The 21,159-nt window shown below is 46.0% G+C and overlaps 1 protein-coding gene and 1 long non-coding RNA gene across 5 annotated transcripts in view; one reads left to right on the top strand and one right to left on the bottom strand.

The window, feature by feature from the left end:
- LOC139054765 (uncharacterized) overlaps nucleotides 1-18,511 on the top strand; it is a 60,175-nt gene extending 41,664 nt beyond the window's left edge. For 2 of the 4 annotated variants that reach the window (XM_070532359.1, XM_070532358.1), the window contains 4 exons: nucleotides 5,380-5,678; nucleotides 6,524-6,697; nucleotides 9,125-9,232; nucleotides 15,703-15,960. In XM_070532359.1, the coding sequence (XP_070388460.1) occupies nucleotides 5,380-5,678; nucleotides 6,524-6,697; nucleotides 9,125-9,232; nucleotides 15,703-15,889 (768 nt within the window). In that variant the 3' untranslated portion in view covers nucleotides 15,890-15,960. Of the gene's footprint in view, nucleotides 1-5,379; nucleotides 5,679-6,523; nucleotides 6,698-9,124; nucleotides 9,233-15,702; nucleotides 15,963-17,547 lie in introns of those variants that run through there. The other 2 variants (XM_070532362.1, XM_070532360.1) reach the window with 2 other exon arrangements.
- Nucleotides 27-4,351, bottom strand: LOC135902713 (uncharacterized). Its single transcript, XR_010564577.2, has 6 exons — nucleotides 3,847-4,351; nucleotides 3,701-3,748; nucleotides 2,901-3,009; nucleotides 2,457-2,556; nucleotides 1,910-2,064; nucleotides 27-1,444 (listed from the first exon to the last, which is right to left on the bottom strand). It is a non-coding gene; the product is annotated as an uncharacterized lncRNA (long non-coding RNA).
- Nucleotides 18,512-21,159: the final 2,648 nt, after the last annotated feature.

Here is a 21,159-nt window from a genome sequence, read left to right as displayed (position 1 = left end):
CCAGCAACTTCACAGCAAGAAAGATCTTCTCTATTATGTAGTTGGCATGTTTGCAGCACAAAACAGTTTCTTTTCAATGACTAGTGCCGTAATAAGATCACAATATAAAGCAGCCATGACATGCTTCTAAGGAACGACAAGTGAGAAAATGCTTGGCACTAAAGCGGTATTTCATATAACGGCTGCAAGACCAGCCTGGCAGCGAATGTCAAAATAGCGGCCACATCGATGGCTCTGCTACATACGTCACAAACTGTGCTCAACTACAATGGGGACTAGATTGTATTGCTATCATAGGTAAGGACACCTGAAATATCACAGCGACCACCACAGGTAACAGGTGCTTGGTGTGACCAGTGGCTTCATCATCAAGAATATCTTGATACGCATGTGCAAGCCTGGCCTGCCTGTGTATAAACACACATGCTTCTCGCAATAAAGCGCTCTTTCGTTTCCTGCTGCTCGGGTGTGTACACTTGGTGTTAACAAAAATACCAATTCGGCTACTTTGCGTAGGCACGAATGATTATACATTGCAAACATGACATACACATGGCATGAAAATTGATTTCCAGGTATCACAGTATTGTAGTTATTAAGCGCACCTGTATGTGTGCGAGACAATGTCATAGTTGGCGTAAAAGTGATTGCACAGTGTATCTTCCGTGGAAGAGCGGCGCACATTGAAACATATCAGTAACAGCAAAACAAAAGTGAAGAACACCTAACGAAAATACGGCAAAAAATGTACATATAAGTTATACCGTCTCACTTGGACAAAGAATAATACACATGAAATGAACTTGGAGAAAAAAATACGGTAAAAAACAGAAACGCAAAAATATGACAGAAATTGTAAATATACCTTATGCCGTCGCACTTGGACATAGATAATTACACAAAATGACTAAATGACACACTAAAAAAACACGGTAATGAACAGAAATGCGAAACTTGCACTAGATATTAAAATAAACATGACAGATAATTTCACATATATAGATAGATAGAACATAGATAATCAAATAAACATCGATAATTACACAAAATGACTAAACGACACACTAAAAGAACACGGTAATGAACAGTAACGCGAAACTTGCACTAGATATTAAAATAAACATGACAGAAATTACCTTGAAAAAAAAAATTTTGATTAGGGACAGAAATTACGGAAAACAGCCATATCATCCTTTAGTGCTGCATAAAAAAAAAAACATGCATAGATTGGTGACACTTGTACCTAACAAAGCACTAAAGGATGATATGGCAAAAAAAAAAAAAAAGCTGCCCCTTAATGCTGAGGCGGCGCGCGCAGGTCGGCCAGGGCAGCCAGCAGCTGGCGCAGCGTGGTCGCAATGAGAGTGTTCGCCTCTCGCGAACCACGCATCTCGGCCACCAGCTGCTCGAGGACTCGCCGTGTCGCTCGCTGCTCTTCCACCAGCTGCGAAACAAATTCACTTAGTTAGCTACAGGTTATGCACTGTAAATTCTCGACTTGCACTGTTTGCAAGTCTTGCAGTTTCAGCAAGGTTACTCTTGAGGGCAGCGAGATCATTCACATATGACATGACAAATGGCCGTGCAAACGTACATGGTCAGTTATGTTAAAAACGTGTGAAACGTAACAAATCGCACCAAGCTGCCTCTGCCTGTCAGAAGGCAGTATTGGTGACTAGTTGAATTGTTAAAGAAATTATGATCATGCTGTCGCGATACATGCAACCATGGAAATGTTTTGTAAGTTGCTATGTGTTAAAGAACACCTCAAAGGAGATGTATAAACGTGCATGAGCCAATGAGCCAAATGACTACACATGCCTCGCATGTGTAACATGGTTGTAATGTACATTATTACCATGTGCCCTAATCACCTCTTCAACAAATGACCCGGCCAAGTTGTACGCACCTGCCGATGTTGCTGCAGCAACTGCTGGTGGAAGCTTGCGGCCTCCGCGTTTGCCGCCTCAGCTAACCGGCTCTGCCGGGCATAGTCGGCGGCCGTGCTCGATGCGGCGTCCGTGAGGACCTGAAGTCGGGGTGGCCTGCGGGGCTGCTGCCGAGCTGATGGTCCGTAAAAATAAAATCAGTAAACAGTGGTTAAGAAAACTAATTTCGCTCCATCCTGCATAGACATTTTACTGGTTCATTATCAGGTGGAAGCCCAGAAAAATAATTCCAGCAACACACCGTTTACAAAATGAACAGTCAATTTGCATAAACAAAAAGGCACTACACCATCATAAAATACTACACTGACAGTACTTTCAGCTTGTACGCTGCATTACAAATGATGTTAACAGTCACATTATTGTTCCATTTTGCAGCGACCCTTAGGCAGGCACTTCTTCTTTGCCATGTAAATAATATAAATACACAATTTCTGTTTCTAAGGTCTTAATAGATAATGCTTGGAGTGATGTGTTCGTATTGCAATAGCTGCTGAAGTGCCTTACGTGCAGTGCCACTGGTCCCCGGCTCCGTTCCCACCGAGACGCGCGCAGCTGCTGGTGGGGCAGGGGGCACTTCAGCGGAATCCTCACTGGCTGTGTCCTCCTGGAACAATAAAGTACAGGACATAATGTGATTAAGTTCCATCAACTGGTTGCAATGTCTATTTCACTTATCACGCAATTCCTAATCCATCATGCGACATACTAGTGCCTTGGAGCTTTGACAACTCGTCGCTAATGCTTTTCGGATTAACGAGTCATGAAATCCACCACAAGGTGTTTCTAACAGCAGTGGGGCAGCATTTCCGTTCTTGCAAAGTACGGATATCATGTGCTGGCATGTGTGTTGAATTGTAAGAATACACACACAAGCACACAAGGGAAAAATATTCACCACGGTGTAACTGCCCGACATCGGTACACATAGCAACGAACATTGCTACTCACCTCAGCATTGCCGTGAAAAAAATCCGCAGGGGCGGAGGCTGGGCCGGTATGGGCGAGCACGGCGATCACTCGACCCTCTAAGCCGCCCAACTTTCCACCTCCCGTCTTCCTGCAAGTGCATGAACACCGTCAGCTTATACGTTCCGAAGACGTTGCTAGTCGCGGGCTCACCTCTTTTCGGCGCCAACCTGCGCCGCGAGTTTCTTACAGTCGTACGCCATGCGTGCCCAATACAGGCGCCAGCGCCGGGCTATCTTAACTGCCGGCCCGACGGCGTTTAAGGCAGCGGCAATTTCTGCCCATAGTCCCCTTTTTTGGGCAGCACTCATACTTGGCGAGAGGCTGGTGGAGCCTCTCGCCAAGTACGGATGCTGCTCCATAAACTCCACTAGCATAGTGGCCTGCGCGGCCGAAACGCGCGCGCTGTTGCTGCTCTCCGCCATTTCTTTTTCGCGCTCAATTTTCGCCGGACCGCAGCGAATTAATACCAACAAATCGTACCGTTTCAGATATCAATTCGTCGTTAAAACGTATCGGTTACATTAATTTAATGTGTCGTTATTTTATCACGCCATAAATGCCACGTTAAATTTAACACAAGTGAATAACAACAACAAAAAAACTTTTCTCGTGCGAATATCCAGCAGAAGCATCTGTACCGCCCGCACGGGGGAATGGATCACTGCGCAGCAGTGTGTGGCAAAGAAACAAAAATGAGCCTCTCTTACAGACCACCCTCGATTTAAATCATGACTACATTCGGAGACAGTTGCGATCGTTTATAGAAAACGTTTACTTACCAGCTATCTGTTGAGATGCCTTCCAACCTTCATCGATTCTTCCGTATCCTATGCGAATAAAAGCAAAAGTGAACACCATGCGATCGCCCAGCTCAGATGGTACTGCTCAGTCACTAAGCACAAGAAAGAATGCTGCGTTTACTCACCGAGCACTACGCTTTCGCAGTCTTCATGATGTTCACAGCTTCCAGAATTCTTCTCGGGCGAAAGTACCGCGTACGGCAACATTTCAACTAATCACGTTACGGACAAATATACACCAAGTGCGGGCCACAGGACCGATCAGCTGTTTTCACGTAGCCGCCATCTTAAGTGTGCGTAGCGAAATGGATTGGATGCGGAATTGGCACGTGTGTGGCTATGACTCAAAAAATTAAAATATTTGTGCTTACTTTCAAGTGCGCTTCAACTTCTCTTGCGTTAAAAGATTACAAAACACTTTTACTTTCAGCGACATACAATTGTTCTTTTATCAGACGTTTATGTCTTTATGTCACTTGCTATACGGTCCCTTTGCAAATAAAAAACAAGCAAAACATACTTCCGGCAACGATGGAGGCTGCTGATTGGACAGATTGAAAAACGTCGCTGGTTCCCGCCCCCATACGCAGAAACTGTCGCGTCATTTTGACGTCCGGATTTTGGAACACTTTTTGTTTGGAATAGAGTTACGTTATCGCGCCCCATATCTTCACCACAGGGCTAAGATTGCTGGGCATTGCATAAAGTTTCAGTGGATACCTAGCCATGCCGGCATTTCGGGAAATGAAAGAGCGGACGAAGCTGCCAGAAATGGACTCCAATACCGCAAATTCAGAAGAACATATTTTACAAAAGCCGACGCTTCAACCATGGCAAAACAATATGCCTATCAAGAAAAAGACCGCATCTTGAATCTGCCGCTTCACCAAGACAACTTCCTACGTAACATTGACCCAGAAATGAGACCGAAAATTCCACGACCACTTCCTCGACACTTAGAGACATTGTACCATCGTCTTCGACTGAACGTGGCATACACGAACAATTATCTGTACCGCATAGGACTTACCACTAGCCCATACTGTGATAACTGTCGCAACTTAGAGACAATTGAGCACGTATTACTAGAATGCCCCGCGTACCGCGACGAGAGACAATTTTTTGAGCACCAAATGGACATGATTTGCCCCGAACCGTTAACGTTACCGACCATCTTAGGTCCAATGCCCGGCCCTTCAAAACAGCGACGGGTTTTGGATTTATTGTTCAAATACCTGACAGAAATTGGTCAAATAGGAAAGCTTTAAGAATTGCATGCTTCCTATACAAAAGCCTAAATTTACCCGCCATGTTACCTGTAAAAATTAGTATCAGGTCCAGTCGGACATTTCATATTTATTTTTATCCTTTTTTTTTCTCCCACTCTTATCTGGAATCTTTTAATCCCATTCCCCATCCCTATACATTGTAGCATGCCAGCGGTTATATACGCGCCGGCAAAATTCTCTGTTTTTCTAATAAAGAGCCCTCTCTCTCTCTCTCTCTCTCTCTCTCAAAGACGCTGCACGCGCAAACGAGAGATGGACCGAAAAAGAGGAAGCAGGAGCTGGCCGCGTTCGAGCGCGTTGCCACGCAAACGGGCTCGAACACTAGACGCTCGAGAAACGCATGAGCTAGAGTCACGCTCCCACGCGCAGTCGTTCGGGAGGCACACCGAGACTACCGTGGAGGCAGCGTCGCTGCCCCGAGGCTGCCATCCCAGGCCAGGACTATCTACCCAGCAGACAGCCTCAACGATGGTGTGCTGGCTTTCGTGGTTCCTGGTGGCAGGCTACTGCAGGATGACCCCGGGACTTCGCTCAAGGCGGCCCCGCTTCGGTACTGCAGCCGGCTGTCTCGCGGTTTCTCCCTCCACCAGGCAAGGCAGGTCCTGCAGCACTTCATCTGCGACGGGGAGAGGTTCTGGTTCATCAGCGTTCCATCGGCGACAAGTACTGTGAGTCAAATTTTATATATACTGAAACAGAGATATACTATCAACTACAGCGTTAGACTTGTGGCATATGCTGCCCACTTGGCACTTCTACTCCGCGGAAGTCCGCAAAGTGAAATACGATTCATGGAAGGAAAAGTGTCATCCACCGATACCACAGTAAGACAATAAAAAGACTCCTTGCGGGTTAGTCGGAAACCTTGGCAGTTGAGAAGAAAATTTTGTGCTCCTCAGGGCATTGGTTGTCTCAATTTCTTTTGTTAACGAATCTTCGTCCACCTTGGGTTGAGCCATTATGAGTTGATGCACGCACTATTAGCCATTAAACTCACCATTCTTCCGAGTGGTAACAGAGATCGCCTGTACGGCTTCACTGTGGTTGATGTATAGTTTCCAATATTCGCACATATCTATGAAGGAATATTTGTTTTGATGTCGTACTTTACCTTTTCAACCTTCAACGTAAGGTATGAGTTTGAGCGGTTCTGGTGGTAAACAGCAACCAGCAGCTCTTTCAAAACTAATATACTCGCTTCCGTATTCCGTGGCGCGATCCTGTATCAATACATTTCCAAAGTACCTGTTAAACTGCTTATTAATGCTTTTGGTTAATTAGGTGACGTGCTGATATCATCCAACCATCCAACCAGGGAAGCGTAGAAGGGGGCGGCAAAAAATTAAGTGGGCGGATGAGATTAAGAAGTTTGGAAGGGACAATATGGCCACAATTATTATGTGACTGGAGTAGTTGGTGAAGTATGGGAGAGGCCTTTGCCCTGCTGTGGGCGTAACCAGATTAATGATGATGATGATGATGGTGATGATGATGTAGGCTCCATCATGTGCAGAAGTGGCCAGGTGGCAGTCCTGAGCAAAGATGCCAGATTCCAAGCTGGCGCTAACAATGTGGCGATCCCCCAGTTGCATCTCGGAACTGCAGCGTGCTTGCCAGCGCGGGGAGCTGGAGGCGCAATGGGGAATAGCACGTCAGTCCCTGTCCCAGTCGGAAGGCCGTGGCGTCGGTATGTATTGGTGTCTATAGAACGTTCTTACGCCAATGACTAGCAGGCACAGATGAGATGCTCCAGAGTCTCGGGTCCTGCGCACTTCTTGCAGGAAAATGACGTGGCGTGGCCCTTTCTGTGCATTTGGGCAGCCGTCCAGCTAGTCCGCAGGCGCAGCAGCTCCCAGAGGCTCCTAGGCGCCTCTGTGAGGACATCGTTAACGCTATCCTCGATAACGGCTATTCTGACGTCTGAGCTACTACTAGGTCACTGAGTACTGGCAAACAAGTCAACGAGACGTTAAGTCACGCTCCGCTCTATCGGCTTCGTAGCAGAACGTTCGTAGAGTTCTAACAAGGATACTGATTATACGTTCTGCTGCCTATGTGAGCGTTGTACGTAGGCGCATTAGCCTGTCCGCTAAAGTTCCCGCTGAGCGGTGTGAGCAAATTACAAGGATAAACCCGACTGAGCAGAGCGGACCGCTTCAGGTAAAAGAAATACTTAAGCCTGCTAAACTTATATTTTGCCACGCCAGTACCTGTGGACACATTAGTTGCCTAGATTCAATGTCCTATAAGTGCACGGTTGGTTACCTACTACAGTTGGCCATATACGTAGACTGAAACGATCAATTTTTTTCCGGAACAAATGACTAGGATTTCAGAACAAGATAAACTTATTGCACGTGTATGGCATAATAGTTTATCTACCTCTTTATAATTGGGGTATTTTATAATTTATACATTTCAATGCATCAGAGCCTGGCGCCGTGCGATGCAGTTTGTTGCACGTGCTCTGGCTGAATATTCGTCACATCATTTGGTCTGAATGCCACAACACAGCCGGGCAGTGCTTGCTCTGCAGCCGCTGCTGAGCAGTCGTGAAGAGGAAAAAAAATCATGCGGTGCCAATCTTGTAGAGTTTTTTACTAATTTTGCGAGATGGAGATCTCGTACTAGTATTATTCGGTTACCATGAGAAGGATGGGTGCAGTACACTGGTTTGTGGTAATCATGATTGTTGCTTGGCATTTCTTGTGGGACTTTTATTATGATGTATCTTTCCAAATGGCAAACCATAGATATTCTGAAGGGACGGAGGCAACAACTCCTTTTGCACATGCAAGACGAGCGTAACCAGTGCGCACGGCACGTATAATGCCATATTTTGTTGAAACCAAAATGGTTAACACCGTCGTAAAGTCCTGTAAAGCAAGAAAAAAGTTCAGGAAAATATGCGTACTGTTATCATTGCGAAACTGGCTAGACCACCTCCCTCGCAGCTGCTGTAGACACTACCGCCGGATATAGTTCAAGGTCTCTCGTATATCCCCACCTGCAACGGCTCGCATTAGCAACAGCGTGGAAACAAACATAATAACGTTACTCCCCTTAAACTATGGCCTGCTGCCTGTTGGAATACGGACAAAGTGTTACTAGCGTTATATCTTCAACTAACCAGTGTCAAAATTCATTGCATCTCCATATTTTCAGCTATTGCTGCGTTCTGCTATTGTAACAGCAAGGTGCCTCACAATTTCAATTGTCACACTTTTTGCATTATGCGCTCTCCTAAAGCCACCACTAGTGTGGCAGACAACACGTGCACACCGCGTATACGAAGAAAAAATACCGCTACAAAATCTTGGCTCACACGTGCGTCCCGTAATGCAAGCTTCATGAACTTCTCAACAGCTTTTCTCCGCATCGCAAAATTTTCTCTGACGGGAGTGTTTATGACTTTGTTTAATTGTTCCAAAGTATTATCCCTACAAAGAGCACCAGTGAACGGAAGGATGCGGCTAGCCGTGAAATGTGTCCTATTTGTTGCCAATGCACCCCGACTCCATTCACTGGTGTTTCTTTTCCTCCGATGCGTTGAAAAAATAGGGCACAGTCGTTGATAGTCTCTTCGGAGTCTGTTTACCGACCTAGAAAAGAGAACTTCAGTGGCCTTCGACTCGTATCGGGTAGACAGACATGCCCGTCGTATGTGCACTGAGAGCCTTAACCAATCCATCATTCCGACCGTATTTCATGCACGCGATGTTGCGCGCATTTAACCTTCAGAAACAGTCTGCATACTCTACAATCACACACATCAAGGGAACCATTTACAAGAAGAAATCAGCTTTTCTTTCCTGGGCGACCTTTGCTGCAAGTAATCGTGATGATAGATGCGACTGACAAAACGTAAGATGCATGCAATAAACTTTCATGCGAGAAATTCTTCTGCTCAACCAGAATAATGCTTCAATTGCTGCAGCTGCGGCTTTAGTTCGCTGTCATGTAGAGTCATTTTTATGGTCTTAAACGTAAGGTTTTTAGCAATGAAACAAGCCAGAACCTTTGGGGGTGCGCAAATGTGGCATATTTATCCCTCATAACAACTCTTTGAGAGCGGCATAAAAAGCCACTGACCACCAAATTGAACACCTTACAGGCACATTGCTTCGACGCGACTACCTGATGGGCTTCGCCGTCATCCTGAAGCAGTCAGGCCTGCTGCGCCATCAGACGACCCGTTGAAATGTCGTCGACCCAACTACTGGTAAGCTGCATCGCTTTCTCCTGATGTTTGCTTGATAGCGATTCCCAGTAAGAAACAAGTTCCTTTGAACTATCCGAATTAAATTCCCCTCGAAGATCGCTGCCGTTAGTTTCCCCCACGAGTACTATAGGAATGGCACTTGACGAAACTTTGGCGGCTGAGGAACGAGTAACGTAGATGTGACCAAGATCGCCAGCGGCGATGTAACGAAGCGGCTTGGTTGACCGACGCTATTAATAAGCACGATGGTATTCATAGCACGGGAAAGCTGGCCGCGGAAAGCCTCCGAACGCGACTTCTGAATTACAGAAGTTACTGACAATGTGGCCCAGTTCACTGTTGTACAAGCAGACTTGTCGATGGTGGGGAGTGTTCCCCAAGTTAGTTCGGAGAGCTGGTAGTCGTCTCCCAGGCTTCGGTCACGGTTTGCAACTCCACACACATTATTCTGCGAATGAGCTTTCGTTAATGCAGGGATTATAAACGGTGGCGCTCATAAGTGTGTTATTGGACAAGAGATGAAAGAGTCGGCATTGTTGCTGAACGGCTCGCTCGATTATGGTTGCCTCCTTGATGAATTCGTCGATTGTGTTTGTTGGGTGTTGTACCAAGCCTGCAAACAATTGCTCTTTAATTCATCGCATCTGATTTCGAACTTTCTCGGTCTCGGGCATATCGGCATCAGCTCGGTGAAATAAGCGGGCCATATCCTCGGCATATACGGTATCGCTTTCGTTGTTTCTGAAAGCGCATTTCGATAAGCTGTTGTGCCTAACGCGCTGGTTGGAACTGGAGAGTTTATCCACTAGCTGGCGTCAAAAGTCGTTCCAGGTTTGGCCGCACGACTCCCTGTTCTGGAACCACGTGCGAGCGCTGTCTTCTATTGGAAATAAGCGTACACAATCTTTTGTTCTGCGTTCCACTCGCTGACATTCGCAACGCTTTCATGCCGATCAAGCCAGTCCTCAAAAGTTTTCAAACGCGATGCCACGGACGATGTCCAGAACGTGAGGAAGCTGCAAAGTCCCTGAGAAAGACTTGCCACCTGTGACGGAAGGCAATTCACTGATATAGAGATTTCCATGCTGGTCGAAGCTGAAATGGTGGTGAAATTGGGGCTCAGGCCAAGCACGCGGCGGCTGAATCGGCGCTCAGGAGTGCTGACGAGAGGTTGATTGTTTGGGTTGCGTGGGTGGGTCATAGTAGAAGTCTCCACCATCAGGTTGCTTTACTGTGCATCTCCACCAGTGTCATGGCGTCGGAAACGAGGGACGAACGTAGTAGTCAGCAGGTACAGTAAAATGAATAGGCGGTTAAATATCACGTGCTAGTAACTTCGTCTCATTCGATGTGTTTCCTTTAAATACCGAGATATCTTCTAATCGTCGTCATCGTGGTTGCACTGCGGATGCGGCAAAGTGACTACCTTAACTGGATTGTTTGCATCATCTAGGCTTTTGGTTACATGTCTACGATCGAGCCTTGTGGGCTTAAAAGTGTGGTGCAATAAATTATTCAGATCACGGAAGTCGGACACATGAATCAGACAGTATCAATAAACACAGGCTCGCGATTTAGCCATTACACTGTCGAAAGCCAAAGCATGTCGCCGCCGGTTAACCACATTGAAAACTCGTCTGATTAGAGGAAACAAAATGTGAGGACCCATTTGTGCTTCGAAAGGCAGAGCCTGAGGATCAGGCTTCTCCAATGTCGAATGCTCAGAAGCATAGAGTGACGTGGACTTTGGTGTAGCAGTAGCAGTAGGAGCACTAACTATTTTTTTATTATAAACATGGTGTAGAGGAGGAACTGAGGATTAATCTTTGCTGACTGGGCTGTAATGGTCGGATTGACTATAGGAGAAAGTGTAAGTAGAGCAGAAAAGCGGTAAAATAGAGGAACTCTACAGGTGGCCATGCTAAAGCTAGCCAAAGCTTAAAGCTAAACGGGTGCACCCACAGATAACACCAATAAAATAATGTCAATGGCAACATTATGGAACAAATGGAACTCTTCTTTGGCATTTTCGTAGTTCCATAACTAATCAAGATTAATTAACTTTGGAAGTCTTACAGATATAGAGAACAAGAGAAACATTTCCGAAAAAGAAAAAAATTAGGAGTTCTTCTTGGCAACGTTCAATTCCGGATTACTTCACATCCAACGGGATGCGCAGCTATTTTTTCCCACAGCCATGAAGGAAGTCTACAAACTAAGAAAAAGTTCATGTACTTCTCTACTTGAGCGTCTCAATCCTAATACCATGTGCAAATGGACGGCGTCGTTAATGTAGCACACTGGTACTGAGAAAATCGAAGGGCAGGGACAATTTCAGGGGTTTTATTCTGGTTAATGTTACTTTAACAGCTACTCCTGTTTTGGCATTGAAAGCTGCAAGGAACCGTTTGTGTTAGTGTCCTGACTCTTTCCGAGCAACAGCGTGCTGGATTTACGCATGGCGTTCATACAACTATTGCTGCAGCGACGCATAAGTGCGTAGTGACTTGGCAGATTTTAATGTCTAATCGATTTATTTCTGATGCGGGAAGAATAATTACACAATAGACAAAAGCCTAAATAGCGCGGAATTGAGGATTTCCTGGAAAGTCCCACATCTCTGTGGAACTTCTTTAAATCTATAAACAGCGAAGCTAAATTCACACTTATCGAACTAAACAGTATGAAATAGCCCTTTACCTTCCTGAGTGACCATGAACACAATTTTCCGCGTCCTCCTATACCGCACCTGAAGATCATTATGCTACAGCAGGTACCGAACTGAGATCAAGAAACTACAAAAGAGGAAGCAGCGTTTTCTCACCCCTTAAAAACTATGAACTAACTTGTACACCAGTATACATATTTATCTTACGTAATGGTTTCTGAGACACCCTGTATACGCTAGTATATAGATCATCATCACCATCATCATCATCATCATCATTAGCCAGATTACGCCCACTGCAGGGCAAAGGCCTCTCCCATACTTCTCTAACTACCCCAGTCGTGTACTAATTGTGGCCATGTGGTCCCTGCAAACTTATTACTCTCATCCGCCCACCTTACTTTCTGCCGTCCCCTGCTACGCTTCCTATCCCTTCCCTTGGAATCCAGTTCGTAGCCCTTAATGACCATCGGTTATCTACCCTCCTCATTACATGTCCTGCCCATGCCCATTTCTTTTTCTTGATTTCAACTAGGATGTCATTAACTCGCGTTTGTTCCCCCACCCAACCTGCTCTTTTCTTATCGCGTAACGTTACACCTATCATTCTTCATTCCATGGCTCGTTGCGTCGTCCTTAATTTAAGTAGAACCCTCTTCGTAAGCCTCCAGGTTTCTGCCCCGTGCGTGAGTACTGGTAAGACGCAGCTGTTATACACTTCTCTTGAGGGATAATGGCAACCTGCTGTTCATGATCTGAGATTTCCTGCCAAACGCACCCCAACCCATTCTTATTCTGATTTCAGTCGCATGATCCGGATCCGCGGTCACTGCCTGTCCTAAGTCGATGTATTCCTTTAACACTTCCACTTCCTCGCTACCTATCGTAAACTGCTGTTCTCTTCCGAGACTGTTAAACATTTCTTTAGATTTCTGCAGATTAATTTTTAGACCCACCCTTCCACTTTGCCTCTCCAGGCCTGTGAGCATGCATTATAATTGGTCCCCTGAGTTACTAAGCACGGTAATATCATGAGCGAATCGCAAGTTAATTACTAAGGTTTTTTCCATTACCTGTTATCCCCAATTATTCCCAATCCAGGTCTCTGGATACCTCCTGTAAATACGCTGTGAATAGCATTGGGACGATCGTTTCTCCCTGCCTAACGCCTTTCTTTATTGGGATGTTTTTACTTTGTTTATGGAGGACAACGGTGGCTGTGGGGCCGCTATAAATATCTTTCAGTATTTCTATATACGGCTCGTCTACACCCTGATTCTGTAATTCTGTAACTCGAAACCTCCATGACTGCTGAGGTTTCAACTGAATCAAACGCTTTCTCGTAATAAATGGACGCTATAGATAAGGGTTGGTTATTTTCCGCACATGTCTCTGTCCCCTGATTGATAGTGCTAATACGGTCTATTGTTGAGTAGCCTTTACGGAATCCAGCCTGGTGCTTTGGTTGACAGAAGTCTAAGGTGTTCCTGATTCTGTTTTCGATTACCTTAGTAAATACTTTGTTGACAACAGACAGTAAGCTCATCGGTTTATAATTTTTCAAGTCCTTGGCGTCTCCTTTCTTATGCATTATGTCAGGGTTCTTCCAAGATTCCGGTACTTGATTGTTGTGGTTATATAGGAGGTTCTGGCCAAGTACTGCACCAGGGTGGGCAATCCTGCTCTGGTTAGTGAGTGCATTACCGGTTCTGGTCATCGGGATCAGGCCGCACTCCACGCCTGTTAATGCAATTTTATCGACACGCGGAGTTTTTTTTTAATCCGGTGGAAAATTTCGCGGCAGCCGGATTCGAACCACGGTCCTCTTGCACGGGAGGCGGATGGTCTGCCTCTACGTCACCACTGCACCGTAAAGAATTCGTGAATAAGGAATGAGCTAAACGTTAGGCCGAGTGTCAAACAAATCTCGGGGCATCCTGCATGTATATCCATTTCAACACTATGCACATTCTTCTCTTCTACAGGCGCGACTGCGCTGTACTACAGTAGGAACCTTTCGAGGTCCCACTTCTCAGTTGTTGCATGTACTCGAGTTGGAAAGGCTAAGGATTTGCATGTGCTTTTTTGCTCGTGTGGACAAACAGAACACGCAACTGTATCGAACCTGCGTCATACAAGGTAGGGAACAACTGTCTTTCGTTCCTTCGCATGCCTCTGAACAACCCGCACTCAAGTTACAGCAATGGTCGTGGTGCTGGCGTCACTTACAAGAGAAGGCCACTTCCTATGCTGACACCCCATAACTCGGCTATTCAACAATCGTGCTTCGCTTCCTGTTGTTCAATGTCGTAAAGGGCTCGGATGACTGTCACACTGAGCGATCTGCATTCCCGCGTCGCCGAGCCATTGCTGTATGCTAGCAGGTGGTCAGGTGTTTTTGCCTAACCAAGTAGCCCATGTGGGCTTATTGAGCGTGCACTGTGCCGTTCTGTCTTTTGCTCAGAAGCTCTAGTAAGATGTCCGCATCGGTCATTTTGTAAGAAGCTCTCCGCGCCTCACCCGCTTCCTAGCAGATCAAGCAACAGCTACGGAATTTTCGGTGGACAGGCATGGCTTGAGATCGCACAATCACGCAGGCGTGGAGCAACCTCCACGCACGTTGTCATGCGAACCACCTTGCTGCCCAAAGACGGGAAACACGGCAAGGCAGAGCATTTAGTTCACGACTACATTGGAATACCAAATTGCTAGCGAAAATGTGAAGGCCAACGCTGCAGCGACATTTTAATGCGTAGCATGGCGTGGTGAATCGGTTGAAAAATTCTTTCTGAAGCCGGAAAACAATTCGCATAATACAAGGCGACAATGAGCAGGCTGCGGCCATTTCATGCGCAATTCATAACTGCTATCCGAAGTACATTGGCAAACGACGCATTGTCCGCGATCACAATGGATGCCACAGCACAAAAAATTCTACAAGCCCATCCATTAATGACATTCCGTATAAGTTATTTGTAGGAAAAGGCGTTAAAGCTAATCAAGAAATGACTAAGCCTTTTATGAAAGATGAATAGCAATCAATATCCGACACCCTGGTAGACAGCCGACCAGTCAGGATGCAAAGCGGCCAAATGGGCCCCAAAATGAAAATATTCTCCTCGTGCAATAATTATGCATGCACGTGTAGCCGTCCTCCTCCACTGCCCATGACGGCGCTAACACCTTTGTTAAGCCGTGCCTAGCATAGCGCAAAAAAAAAAAAAAAATAGGCGCAACCATTCTGAACGAGAACTGCTGAATTGCATTGTATGTTTCCGCGGTATATGAAGGCCGGCGGGGTGTGGAATGCATATTTTCGGCAATGCAAATTTGCGCATCTCTGTCCTCGCACTCCTAAAGTATATAAATAAATAACTCTATAGCGCGTGCGACATCACAATTACTCTGAGCACACATCAATACGACGCATAACACATTCTGCTCCGCGCAGACCGCCGTATAATGCTACACATATCTTGGACAGTTCCTGTGCAGCTAGGTTCATCCAAATTTTTTGTAAGCAGACTGGGCACGGCCGCTTAAGTGAAGGGATTTATATAACATGTGAGTGATCATTGCCCCAATGCAGTGTAATAAACGAATTCCACCTTACGGGGCTGTGCTAAAACGCATATTTATTTGTTTGTTTGTTTGTTTGTTCGTTCGTTTGTTTGTTTGTTTGTTTTTTTGTTCTTAGATGCCAGTCGTTTTGCGACCTTTACTTATGAGTGTACGCGTGGTGCTGACCTAGCTCAAGGAACGATTCCGGCATGCACTAATCGCAATCTTGAAATGGCGACAGCGCAGCACCTCTGCACCTCGCCGCATACGGGCAGCGGCTGCGAATCAGTGAAAAAAAAGCTTCCAGAGCATGCCCTGCAGACGAGCCCACCTCTGAAACACTTGACGAATTGAAACGCTGCGGCTTGAAGCAGCCTCTACCACAGAGTCAACGACGGTCGCATGTATGTGTGGCGATTTGGCGATAAATCAATTCACTTCCTCAAAAACGTACATGTGAAGCCGACATTTTAGTGATAGTCGGTTCGAGCATTCTGAACGTTCGAGTGTAGGATTATCTATCATACCGGAAAGCAAAAATCGTTATTTTACAGGTTTTACTCAATAGTGCAAACCTTTTAAAAACATCTGTGCCATCAGCTAGAATATTTAGCACAGTTTATCTATACACATGATCCGCCTAAATAATGGAAGACGGGGAATTGGGGAAGGTTGGTTATGGATTTTCTACAACGTAAATTCATCAAAGAATTCTTCCCTGCCAACTATCGACCAATTTCACTCCTTAACACTTGTTGTAAGCTACTTGAAGACGTATTAACCTGACTTGAACACCAGATCACACATGTTGGATGTGCTCGCCACGAACCCGAAAAAACCTGTTTTATGAACCTGCGCATTCCCAGGCGGTAAAAGTGGCTACTGGTATATTTTATTTGAAGGGAGCCTTGGACAAGTAATGTTTTCACCTGGTACATGAAAGCCTGAACGATCAAGTTGATAGGTTGTTCAAAGCCTCTATCACTATTTCAGTCCTGGTTGCTGTGGTGGAGAAGCTCCTGCGGAGATTGAAGGTTAGAGAACCCCGGGAAGGTCACGGCAGTGAAAACAGATTAGTCCAGCGCATGTCCCGTATATTCATATGGTGTCTCATAACCAGAAGAATGTAGCCAATCGCTACGGTATATCAGTGGTATTTTCCAGCCGACGCAAGTTGGCCTCACTGTGCCCCTGGATAACCCCCTCAGAAAGGATCGTGCGAGACTGCGCTAAGCGTCACGGCACTCATTTCTTCGGGTGCTCGGCTAGGGCTGTATACGAAATCGCAATGACACGTGGCAAGGTTTATATCGTCTATAAGGGCGATGTATAAATGGACGAGGAAGCGCGCTGCAGCTTTCAAGAAAGAGCGGAAAAGGGTCTAATTTGCCCTTGCTAACCTAGCCGTGTATCACGTGTATCACGTGATATCACGTGATTATCACGAGTAGCTTTTGGCTACAAAGGATGATCGGTGCCGGCCTTTGTTGGCAAGAACAAAAACGTTCACATGCAGTCACAAGTTGCATGAGGCGTTCTTCATAAGGAACAAAAAAGATGATTGTGTCATTGATACCTGATCAGATTGTATAAGAATGAAATCAAGTTTCGAGCACGCTCGCAGGCCAAGATTTTGCAGACATGAAAATTTAATTATACGCGTTGTTCTGAATGAACCCAGTTGTGAGGGCGCCCGTCCTAGTGCTCATCTTGTCCATGTTTCTCTTTTTCGCAGCCCCTCACTTAACGATGTACGACCGTTTCGTCGAACAGCAGACACTATTTAATTTACACTTCATTTAGGAAATTACTCTAATCAATCAGTATTCCTTCAATGTCTTTTTTACTGTATGGATTCTCGATTACCTTTGCTTAGTCCGCTTTCAGTCGTCAGCAGTCCATGTTGAAGAATCAGAATGCACCACTAGCTTACAAAAGCACCGCGGAATACTGGGTACTGCATATTGAGAAGAGCTCGCGTGATTCTGACATTGTGTATGTAATTCTACGTGATTGCTATGCAATCCCATTGCCTGTGCAGCAAAGTAGTCCTAATGGTACACACAACGCGGCATTTGTTTCGCAGTTCACGCACACCGCGACACTGAAGCCGGAAAACACATCCCCCCTGGGCTCACCGGCGAGGCGTGGGTAATGCCCTCTGCCTAGAGGAGCTGACTCGGCCACCAGCTTTTTGATGGCCGTGTTCGCGCGCGCGCCTGTAGCCTGCTCTGCCACCAAGGTACAAGCACGAGGCCAGTCCTTTGGAGGCGACCGAAGCCACACTGGACAGCGCACAGGCTTAAGTGGCCACGGCGCTTGCGGAAGCGGGCGAGGGCGAAGCGGGGCATTATCGCCAAGAAGCGCCATCGGCGACGGCTGATTAACACTCCTTCGCCGCTGGAACACCTCCGACACAGCACACCGAGAATTCCACCATTCATCAGGAGTGTTTCGGCCACGGTGTCACCGGTCCCCACCGTGCCGTAATTTCAAGTGTATTTAGCGGCGAAATGTCCGGCGTCGGTCTAGCTCCCCTTGCTGTGGTGGCGGTATATGTACGCGTGATTTCTTGCGTCTATATCCCGTAGCGACTATCGTTCGCGCCAATTTCTGATTTTAGCGTATTTACGTGCGCCTATGTATTTGGCTCGCCATGTATTTATCGATTTACGCGTTATTATCTTCGTTAATATTATTCGTTTAAATTTTGGCGTAATAATTCATTCGTTTGAAAGAGTTCCGGAAGGTTTGCCAAAGAGTTTCGGAAGGTTTGCCTAAGTGTTTCAGAAGGTTTGCCAAAATTTTATTTCAACGAGCGACCCTCCAAACAACCATCAACCAAAGCCAGACATTGCCTCAAATGAACCTTGCTGTAGGTTTATTATATTCGATCGCGCAGCACAGCCAATCCGTACTAGGCTATTTCGTTGGTTTCTTCATATTGCGATGATTGTTAGCGTCTGCTTTAAACTGTAGCGTAAGTGACCGTCTATATTTATTTTGTCCTACAAATGTATATTACTCAATTTAAACGGTTATGCTAATTTTATTCTTGAACATTTTAATTTATGCTGTAAATTTATTCTGAAGTGCCCTGGAAGGCTTGCTTGCTTGCCTGGGAAAACTTTTGTTTGTTTCCGACCTTCCAAACAAATGTCAACCAAAGCCAGACGATGTCTTGTAAAAAGCCTTCATGTGAGTTTGTTGTACTCCAGTGAAACACGTCAACCTTGTCTTGTTGAATTGAGTCACAATCTTGCGAACCGAGCTTATAGGGCGTTACTGTATGTGTACAAGAGCTGCGATGGTTCTGTGGGATAGTGTTTTATTGCACACAAGAAAATGCTCTAAGTGCTCTAAGGCGCAACTCTTATTACAGTCGGCACAAAACATTGAAAGTTCATAAACTGCGAACATATTTTTGCGCACCATTCAACCGCATGTGCTGGTAGTTTCACAAATAATGCTTTAGTATGTCTGGTAAATAAATGACACCAAAAAATACAGTGCGTTCGGTTGCCCTTTTATTTTCGGGCCCTATAGTATAAAACTATTCCAATATGTATTTATTCCAATCGCCAGACACCAAATTTGCGTAACCGCCGACGCAAGCATCGGGCGGTGACCCGCAGCGCTGCCTGAACTGCTCAATCAAATGCTCTCGTAGATTAGAGGAGGTCACTTTGCTTTCGAAACGAATTCAATATTGGCTACATTGAGTCATATTTCGCTTGTAACTATCTGCCAGGAAGCCAAGAGCACGCTGAAGTGGAGAGGGTTCCGGTGGGGCCGATCCAGCGCACTGAAAATAGATAACCGGATGAAGAGGGTGATGCCGGGGCATGCGATTGGTCCACTTTCCCTAACTTAGGTGGCGGTGGCTTGTCTAAAATAAGGGTGGCGTGCAACGGAAGGCTAAGAATATCGCTAAAACAAACCTTCAGCAACGAAGAGTTGGTAAAGCGAGGTCGTAAACGTGTCGAAAGTGCTCGAAAACATTACACGGCCATGGAAAAGGTTTTATTATAGGCAAATAAACCTATGGTCTCAGGCAGGTGCGAGTAGCCAGCGCCTGAACGATCGGCGGCAGCCATCTTTTATTTTTTTCGGGAAGGGGCAACCTGCGGCTATTCGGAATAAAATTCAGTTTTGTTCGGCATATTAATGCATCTTTAACGCGTAGACGTCACTTTGACGCGGTGAATTTTCGCGGCTTCGTGACGTCGTGTGACAGGCAGGTGAAGACGGTGCAGCCCGAAAACTTTTGACCAGTAGCCGAGGGCTACTGGCGAAAATGCGTCGAATCAGAAGTAAATATTTTTCTTTTGCTCGGTCAAATCATGCATAGTCGGTGTGTACACGTCATGTCAGATCAGGAGCTCTCGCAGTTTTCGTGACATCGCGTGACGGACAAGTGAAGTCGGCTTGGTCCAAAAAAGTTTTTGACCAATCGCGGAGGGCTGATTGAAGATTTGGATTATAAAATATTGGAATAGTTGTGCGTTATAGCGCCCTTGGCTATTATTTGCTGACGCACGGCTGGTGAGAACCTTGGGTCAAAAACTTGCCGACACAATGCGCCGCCTGCAAGCTGTGCTGAAAAGTCGAGTAAATCGGCGGATGCAACCGGAACTCAGTGTAATGATCTAAAATTAAATGCTGGGGTTTTGACTGACAAAACCAATTAGACACGCCATAGATAATTTTGACCACCTGCGGTTCTTTAACGTGTACCTAAATCTAAGTACACGGGTTTTTTGCATTTCGCCTCCATCGAAATGCAGCCGCCAGTGCCGGGATTGGATCCCACAACTTCCTGCTTAGCAGCGCAAAACCAAAGCCAATATACAACCACGGCGGGCAGCGATTCACTAGGCGTGTGTCCCTAATTCTGGCCAGAATCGGAGACAGCCTACGTGTATGGTCAAGGATAGAGCCGAGACAGTTGAGAAGTCGAGTAATGCAATGCATTTCGAGCCGTCACGACACTTCTGCGACGTGACGCCACCACGCGGCGACAAAGAAAATGTTTAGAAATGTACACAATTTTCTTCTGTATTTTAATTTTTTGCCACTCCGAAGCTATGAAGAGCACAATATGACTTACATTAAAGGGCATTGGAGAGCGTGTCTACGTTATCCTGTGGGTGGGCGACAATTCCGTTGACTTTCCAAGCACCCTGCTCAGCCGCCATATGGTTTGGACAGGAAAGTAGCCTGCAACATTTTTGACTTGGATGCTGTGTTCGCCGAGGCGTCGCCTTTGACGCCTCCAAGAGAATTGGAAGGAGAATTAAGGTGACCGCTGTCCACTTAACCGTCTAGTTTGTCCTTGCATGGCTAGTAGTGGAACACAGCCAAGGAGGAATGGCATGCATGGTGCTTTTTTACCTAAATATGGTAATGCCCCCCCCCCCCCCCCCACCCATACCGATCGATAGTTGATAGGAGCTTCATGCTCGATAGGAAACAAGAACAACGGTAATGTGTCGTGTATGCACAGGGAAGTAAGATAGATGCAACTGATGCTGGCATCATATGCGATGAGATGAGAGTTGGCATATTCTTTGCGCATTTCGGCGGGTCTTTGTAACTTCGACTGCCAGATTTGACACCTATTTCTCATGCCGCATAATTTGCTAACATTCTAGCCTTGCCGAAGTTACCATAATATCTGCCAGCATCCACTGTTTTA

This window comes from Dermacentor albipictus, chromosome 1 (assembly GCF_038994185.2).
Source record: "Dermacentor albipictus isolate Rhodes 1998 colony chromosome 1, USDA_Dalb.pri_finalv2, whole genome shotgun sequence".
Classification (NCBI taxonomy): domain Eukaryota; kingdom Metazoa; phylum Arthropoda; class Arachnida; order Ixodida; family Ixodidae; genus Dermacentor; species Dermacentor albipictus.
The sequence above is the reverse complement of the archived record's forward strand: the minus strand, read 5'-3'. Positions and strand labels throughout refer to the sequence as shown.